Genomic DNA, 7,500 nt, shown 5'->3' with positions numbered 1-7,500 from the left:
TTACTTACGCTACATCTCCAGGCCTCGCATTAAACGGCAGACCAGACCCCATGCGTGGACGCTCGACGGACGTCTGTGCGAGGCAGAGCAAGCGGCAGAGGCGGATGGTCTACTCTACCAAAAGCATCCAACATCACAACATCTACGCCAGTATCGAGACTCCAGAGACACCCTGGTGACTCTTCAGCGCTGTGTAAGGACAGAGGTGTGGCACGATTTCCTGAGCGGCTTAAACCACCAGACGAGCACCAAATCTATGTGGCATGCTATCAACAGGGTGCTGAAGAGGAAGCCGGCCAGTGCCCTCCATCACAGCCCAGCTGAGTATGCTGGTAACCTTGTAACAGCTTGGTCTACTCAGTCCCGTGTTACTAGCCTCCCAGAACATGTACAACGGGCCCTCCGCCACGGAGCAGATCGTCGCGCCCTCCGGTTAATGGCAGCCTTGCTGACGCCAGACGAGGAGGACGAAGTGGAGATCACTACAGCCGAGTTACAGCGTGCCCTGGCTCGAGGTAAAGCAACAGCTCCAGGCGATGACGGGATCACCTACTCGGTTCTCCGTCTTCTCTTCAAAGTACCCGGTAATCCATTGCTTCGCCTTTATAATCTCTGTTTTAAGCGTGGTTATTTGCCTGCTGCTTGGACATGCTCTACCATTGTGCCTATACCTAAACCTCTTACAGATAAGTTTCGACCTGTATCACTCACTTCATGTTTTTCTAAAGTCATGGAAAGGATTCTGCTTAACCGCCTCATGTATCGGCTGGGAGACAAGCTCTCGCCTAGGTTGTTTGGCTTTCTCCCCTCAAGAAGCACTCACCATTGCCTGGTAGATCTTTACTCTCGCCTGTCGTCAAACAGTGTGGTAGCCTTTCTTGATTTAAAAAGTGCATTTGATATTGCTAACAAAGACATTATCTTTGACCAACTGGTGGATTTCAACATCAAAGGTAATTTATTGAAATGGATTAAAGGGCTATCTTAACAACAGGACCTCCAGAGTGTATTTCAAAGGTGCTTACAGTACATCTCACGGCTTCGAATTAGGAACTCCTCAAGGGGGTGTGCTCAGCCCTTTCCTTTTCAACATATTAATGCATCGGCTACTTTCATTGCTACCCAACACTCCTGGAACTACCATTACATGTTATGCTGACGACATCTGCATTCACAGCTATTCAGCAGAGGACCTACAACATCATCTTGACTCCTTTTCCAGTGCAGCAGCTTCTTGTGGTCTTCTCATGTCACCTGATAAGAGCAGAATCTTTTCCCTGCGCAGTCCAAGACTCCTTCCAGACTTTTCAGTTGGCAACAGTGTCATCCCGCTGTGCACTCAGTATATCTACTTGGGCGCTCCAGTTCACATCCCTCGAGCCACTCCGGGACGTTGTGTTCACCCTATCATTCGGGATTTCTTGGGTCGCCTCGAGAAGCGCTTCACGCCTCTAAGGACGCTCGCCACCAGAGAGAAGGGTATATCAATCCCGTTAGCCAGGACCATCTACGTGACGTTTATACGCTCAGTAGTGGATTATCTCTCCTGCCTTAATCCAACTCCCTAAAGTCTCTTTGGATCCCCTTGACAAATTTCAAAACAGGGTAATGAGGTTTATATTGGGTTGCCCGTCATCAACAAGAATTGTTAATATGCTAACAGAGCTTAAGCTTCCTTTTCTTGCAGACAGAATACACTCAAATGTCACTTCTCTTACTACCACATGTCTTCACACACCACACCTTGCACTTCATTACACTCATGTTGTTAGGACAGCCATGGGTCCCAACGCAAGACTGCCCCGAATTCATCATGGTGGTCGTAATCTGATAAAGCATGTGTGTTCTCTGCTCCATAGTCTCCACATCAGTATTGACGAGGCAGAGGTTGTTTCACCGCCCTGGCGTGTTCCCCTCCCAGCTGTTCTCTTTACTGAGATATCGAAAGAGGAGATACCTGTCCTGCAGCAGCAGCGGGCCCTGAAGACTATTGCTGTGGTAACATCATCTATTCCGACGCCGCACCGCATATTCACCGATGGTTCCCTGCAACCTGACGGACGGGCCGGTAGTGCAGCCTTCTCCCCGGACTTGGATCCCCCGGTAGGAGGATGGACTGGCCGTAGACTCCCTGACGGCTCTAGTTCAACGTATTGTGAGTTGCAGGGAGTACTCGACGCTGTGGAGCTTCTTTGTCAGAGGAGAGTTAATGGTGTTGTTATCTGTGACTCGCAATCAGCCCTTCAGGCTATTACCTCCTTGCGTCCCTCCTTTACCTCTGCCAGACGAATCCTATCCTTATTGGCCACAGCACAAGATCATTCCTTAGTTATTAAGTTTGTCTGGATCCCCTCTCATATTGGTCTCTCCCATAATGATGCTGTGGACAGCCTGGCGAAGGCAACTTGTGGGCAGGAGCCGCGCGTCGATCAGCCGCCACCTTCTCTGCACTGCTATCGGCGGAGCCTCAGGTCGGCTGCTATGTTGGCTGTGAAGCAGGCGATGGACGCTCAGAGAGTGATCAGCGAGTCTATCCAACATTATGACACCATGAGGGCGCACTCCTTCAAGTATCGTCGTACGGGCCTCATGGTTCGTAGACACAACGTGGTATCGGCACGCATCAGGCTGGGCTACAGGCCGGTGTGGCAAGTCGCACGGCTGGAGGAAGAGCAGCACTTCACCACTTGTCAACTCTGTAATGCACCTTTCTCAAACACCTTACAACATTATTGCCTACAGTGTCCCATTGTTAGTGATATGTTGCCTAGGGAAGAAACATTAGAACAAATATGTCTCTTTTTACTCTCTGGTGATCATTTAGACACCATACTTGTTCGCTACCCACGCTTTGGTGGTGTTTAATCCACTGTAAACAACGACATCTTCCTGTATGTATCCTATTTGACGGTTATGTCTTTTGACGTAAGTTTTGTACCCTTACATCACTAACTCTATTGCGTTTATTTTGTATGTAATTCATTAACTCTTGTCTTTAGTAATATTTTGTAATTTCCTATGATGGTTTGACGCTTCTCTGCGTAATAAATTCATTACAACAAAATCTCTCTCTCTCTCTCTCTCTCTCTCTCTCTCTCTCTCTCTCTCTCTCTCTCTCTCTCCTCTTCGTAAAGAGGTTACACGTGTTTCTTTTTTTGCTCAAGGGACAAATTAACAAGATATTTACGTTACTACAAGAAAACACAGCGAGTCACCTGTGTGGCCGGTGAAGACTGAGTCACCTGTGTGACAGGTGAAGACTGAGTCACCTGTGTGACAGGTGAAGACTGAGTCACCTGTGTGACAGGTGAAGACTGAGTCACCTGTGTGGCTGGTGAAGACTGAGTCACCTGTGTGACAGGTGAAGACTGAGTCACCTGTGTGACAGGTGAAGACTGAGTCACCTGTGTGAAGACTGAGTCACCTGTGAAGACTGAGTCACCTGTGTGACAGGTGAAGACTGAGTCACCTGTGTGACAGGTGAAGACTGAGTCACCTGTGTGACAGGTGAAGACTGAGTCACCTGTGTGACAGGTGAAGACTGAGTCACCTGTGTGACAGGTGAAGACTGAGTCACCTGTGTGACAGGTGAAGACTGAGTCACCTGTGTGACAGGTGAAGACTGAGTCACCTGTGTGACAAGTGAAGACTGAGTCACCTGTGTGACAGGTGAAGACTGAGTCACCTGTGTGACAAGTGAAGACTGAGTCACCTGTGTGACAGGTGAAGAGTGTGTCACCTGTGTGACAGGTGAAGAGTGAGTCACCTGTGTGGCCGGTGAAGACTGAGTCACCTGTGTGACAGGTGAAGACTGAGTCACCTGTGTGGCCGGTGAAGACTGAGTCACCTGTGTGACAGGTGAAGACTGAGTCACTTGTGTGGCCGGTGAAGAGTGAGTCACGTGTGTGGCCGGTGAAGAGTGTGGCGGTGCGAGCAGAGCGTGTCTCAATACTGGCAGTGACGGTCAAGTAAATAAAACGATAAATAAATGAAGTAAGAGGATCTTGAGTGGTGGACGAGTGCGGCGGGGCGGGTTGCGGTGAGGGCGGCGGGGCTGAAGGCGCGAGGCGGACCGCGAGGCGCAGGGCCGCAGCGGGGCGCGTGCGAGGGGAGGCGGGCGGCGGTCAGTGTGGTGGTGAGTGTCGGTGGTGTGAGACGCGCGCCGCCCTCGGTCTGAGGCGGATCACGTGCTGCTGTGGTGGCGCCTGGCGCTGTGTATGTGTGTGTGTGTGTGTGTTCGTGTGTGTTGATTGTGGTTCCCGCGGCGGGCATCGTGGGGCCTCGCGCCGTGCCGTGCTGTGTTGTGCTGTGTTGTGCTGTGCTGTGCTGTGTTGTGCTGTGCTGTGAGTGGTTCCGCGCATCGCTGTGTTGTGCTGTGCCGTGTGGTGCTGTGCAGGGGAGGGGTGAGGGCGGGATGGTGGGCAGTGCCCACAGGAGGGTGGCGTGGGCGGCCTGTGGGCGCTAGGAGTCATGGAGGGGGCTGAAGGCTGCGTCCTGCCGCATGAACCAATTCCGGCGCCGCCCATGTTCAGCGGGGAGTCGCCGGGTGTGGCGGACACCACCTCGGAGGAGGAGTCGCTGTACGGCGGCCTGCTGGAACGCCTGAGGGACACGCCGAAGGAGGAGGAGGCGTGGCCTGGCCTGCCCCGCAGCCAGAGCTACTCCGAGGGCAGCCTGCAGCAGGCATCGGCGCCTGCACTCCCGCACGCCCAGAGCCACCATGCCCTACTGGAGGACGCAGAGCCGCCTCCGCCGCAGCAGCAGCAGCAGGGAGGGCAGCAAGAGGGGTCCCACTCGTGCCTGCACGCCCTGCACACCGTGGTGGCGTGCCAGCAGGAGCAAATCCGCGTGCTGCAGGGCACACTGCGTGACTTAGCGGCCACCTACACGCGGCGCGAGCGTTCGCTGCTGGCCCGCCTCACCGCCCTACAGCAGGGGCGCCCAGCCAGCCCCACCAAGGTGAATGTGTGTGTGTGTGTGTGTGTGTGTGTGTGTGTGCCCGCGGCTCCTAGAGGGTCAGGATGAGCAGCAGGCTGAGGCAGCAGGTGGCAGGCGGCGCTGCGCCTCGCCCGGAAAAGGTCTTGGCGGCCGCAGGGGAGCCGCGGTGCCCTGGGAAATTACCAAAAACACTTGTGCTTCCAGGCGCCGCGACAAGACGCCGCCGCGATCACCGGGCGAGGAAACACCGCCGCGCTGCCGATTACTGCCGATGAAGAGAGAGAGAGAGAGAGAGAGAGAGAGAGAGAGAGAGAGAGAGAGAGATTATTATCTTTTGGTGTTGTGAGTGATGGCAGAATAAGAGTGGTACAGTGTGGAGGCAGTGTGGCTGTGAAAGAGTGGCAGGTGTGGTGTGTGAGGCTGTGAGTGGCGGGTCAGTTGTAGGGAGTCTTGCAACACTCAGGGACAAATGTGTTGGTGGAAACAGGCAGGCAGGCAGTGGTGTGTAGTGAAGATGGTGTGCAATTGTGTTGATGGTGTGGCGTTAATGGTGTGGTGTGTGGTGAAGGTGGTGAGCATGGTGTTGATGGTGTGGCGTTAATGGTGTGGTGTGTGGTGAAGGTGGTGTGCATGGTGTTGATGATGTGGTGTTAATGGTGTGGTGTGTGGTGAAGGTGGTGTGCATGGTGTTGATGGTGTGGTGTTAATGGTGTTGATGGTGTGTGGTGAAGGTGGTGTGCATGGTGTTGATGGTGTGGTGTTAATGGTGTGGTGTGTGGTGAAGGTGGTGTGCATGGTGTTGATGGTGTGGTGTTAATGGTGTGGTGTGTGGTGAAGGTGGTGAGCATAGTGTTGATGGTGTGGTGTTAATGGTGTGGTGTGTGGTGAAGGTGGTGTGCATGGTGTTGATGGTGTGGTGTTAATGGTGTGGTGTATGTGGTGTGGTGTGGCCTAGAGGGAATCCATGGTGTGGTGTAGGTGGTGTTGTGTCACATGTAGACTTGATGACTACCAGCACCAATCCTTGTGATGGTGCCGCTGTTAACTCCTCTACCCCCCACTACCACCACACCCAGGCCTCACTTCTCACCTCCACGTCCGCCTCACCTCTCACCACCACGGCGGCGGCGGCGGTGGCTTGGGGTGGGGGGGCGGGTGAGGGGCCGACAAGAGGCCTGTTAACTTCATCAATACAGTTTGCGCCCTTGAGTCTCACAAGGGAAGAGGAGGAGGGGGGGGGAGACCGCGCCGCCCACACCATTGTCACGCCTAGCTTTGATCTTTCTCTCTCTCTCTCTCTCTCTCTCTCTCTCTCTCTCTCTCTCTCTCTCTCTCTCTCTTTCTCTCTCTCTCTCTCAATAAACTGTTCATTTTTACAATCCCAATATGTTACGGGTTTTTTTTTATTGTTTGTTTGGCGTCTGTAAATGTAATACACACACTCTCTCTCTCTCTCTCTCTCTCTCTCTCTCTCTCTCTCTCTCTCTCTCTCTCTCTCTCTCTCTCTCTCTCTCTCTCTCTCTCTCTCTCTCTCTCTCTCTCAATTCCATAGATGTAACTCATTTTTATTATGGCGAGTTATAGTTACGATCATGAGAGAGAGAGAGAGAGAGAGAGAGAGAGAGAGAGAGAGAGAGAGAGAGAGAGAGTTGTATGGATCGGTAAAGTTGGAACACTGATTTTCACTTCATTGAATTTGAGGTGTTAATGTAACAGAGAGAGAGAGAGAGAGAGAGAGAGAGACTGCATTCTTTTTTCTCTTTCGTCTGTTTGTCTATCCATTCTCTCTCTCTCTCTCTCTCTCTCTCTCTCTCTCTCTCTCTCTCTCTCTCTCTCTCTCTCTCTCTCTCTCTCTCTCTGTGTGTGTGTGTGTGTGTGTCAGTGCACGCATTTAAACGCCCCACATGCAGACACACGCATGCACGCGCACATACACAAATCTGCCTCCCCCTACACACACACACACACACACACACACACACACACACACACACACACACAAGGCGCTTGTACTGACAAAAAACACACACACACACACACACACACACACACACACACACACACACACACACACACACACGGCTTAAATTCCCTTGTGGCTTTTACTTGATGCTTTAAGAAAAAAAAAAAGAGATAATGAATTCAGAGAGAGAGAGAGAGAGAGAGAGATGGAATAGAAGATGAGAGACTTGAATTTAAAAGACCGCAAACTTAAAACCACATCATATATAAAGCTGTCTGGAAGCTTTACTGCTGATTTAAACCTTTAACCCATTTAGTATCGGGACATTTTTTTTACCTTGAGATTTGTGTGCGATTAGACCTTTTCATTGACATTAGGAAGGGTCTATGGAGGGCAGAAGATTAATGGCCACAGTCTTCACTATTGTAATCCCCCACATGAGTTTCTGAAGCTCTACAAAATCACCAAATAGTAACCAGAGTGAATATGGAAGCGCGTTATGGTACTGAAGGGGTTAAAAAGAGACAGAGAGAGAGAGAGAGAGAGAGAGAGAGAGAGAGAGAGAGAGAGAGAGAGAGAGAGAGAGAGAGAGAGCATTA

At 51.8% G+C, this 7,500-nt stretch overlaps 3 protein-coding genes across 3 annotated transcripts in view; 2 read left to right on the top strand and 1 right to left on the bottom strand.

Annotated features, from left to right (window-relative positions):
- The window catches only part of LOC123511944, a 1,562-nt gene extending 53 nt beyond the window's left edge, over nucleotides 1-1,509 (top strand). The window contains exons 1-2 of the mRNA XM_045268052.1: nucleotides 1-584; nucleotides 1,223-1,509. The exon at nucleotides 1-584 is cut by the window's left edge and continues 53 nt beyond it. Of these exons, the coding sequence (XP_045123987.1) occupies nucleotides 1-584; nucleotides 1,223-1,455 (817 nt within the window). The 3' untranslated portion in view covers nucleotides 1,456-1,509. The remainder of the gene's footprint in view (nucleotides 585-1,222) is intronic.
- A 1,682-nt stretch (nucleotides 1,510-3,191) lies between these two features.
- On the bottom strand, nucleotides 3,192-4,472 carry LOC123511943 (cell wall adhesin EAP1-like). The gene is made up of 3 exons (XM_045268051.1): nucleotides 4,380-4,472; nucleotides 3,425-3,847; nucleotides 3,192-3,377 (listed from the first exon to the last, which is right to left on the bottom strand). Exons 1-3 carry the CDS (start codon nucleotides 4,470-4,472, stop codon nucleotides 3,192-3,194), a joined length of 702 nt encoding a protein of 233 aa, XP_045123986.1.
- The window catches only part of LOC123511856 (slo-interacting protein 1-like), a 184,597-nt gene continuing 181,534 nt past the window's right edge, over nucleotides 4,438-7,500 (top strand). Inside the window, 1 exon segment of the mRNA XM_045267906.1 lies at nucleotides 4,438-4,959. Within this exon segment, the coding sequence (XP_045123841.1) occupies nucleotides 4,471-4,959 (489 nt within the window). The 5' untranslated portion in view covers nucleotides 4,438-4,470.

This window comes from Portunus trituberculatus, chromosome 32 (assembly GCF_017591435.1).
Source record: "Portunus trituberculatus isolate SZX2019 chromosome 32, ASM1759143v1, whole genome shotgun sequence".
Lineage (NCBI taxonomy): Eukaryota > Metazoa > Arthropoda > Malacostraca > Decapoda > Portunidae > Portunus > Portunus trituberculatus.
Note: the sequence above shows the minus strand (reverse complement) of the source record. Positions and strands in the feature narration are given on the sequence as shown.

Coding starts and splice junctions, on each gene's coding strand:
- LOC123511943 (XM_045268051.1), bottom strand. CDS start 4,472: ATGACTCCTAGCGCCCACAGGCCGCCCACGCCACCCTCCTGTGGGCAC. Junction 3,848..4,379: donor CCCCTGCACAGCACCACACG/GCACAGCACAAC, acceptor CCTGTCACACAG/GTGACTCAGTCTTCACCGGC. Junction 3,378..3,424: donor AGGTGACTCAGTCTTCACAG/GTGACTCAGTCT, acceptor CCTGTCACACAG/GTGACTCAGTCTTCACCTGT.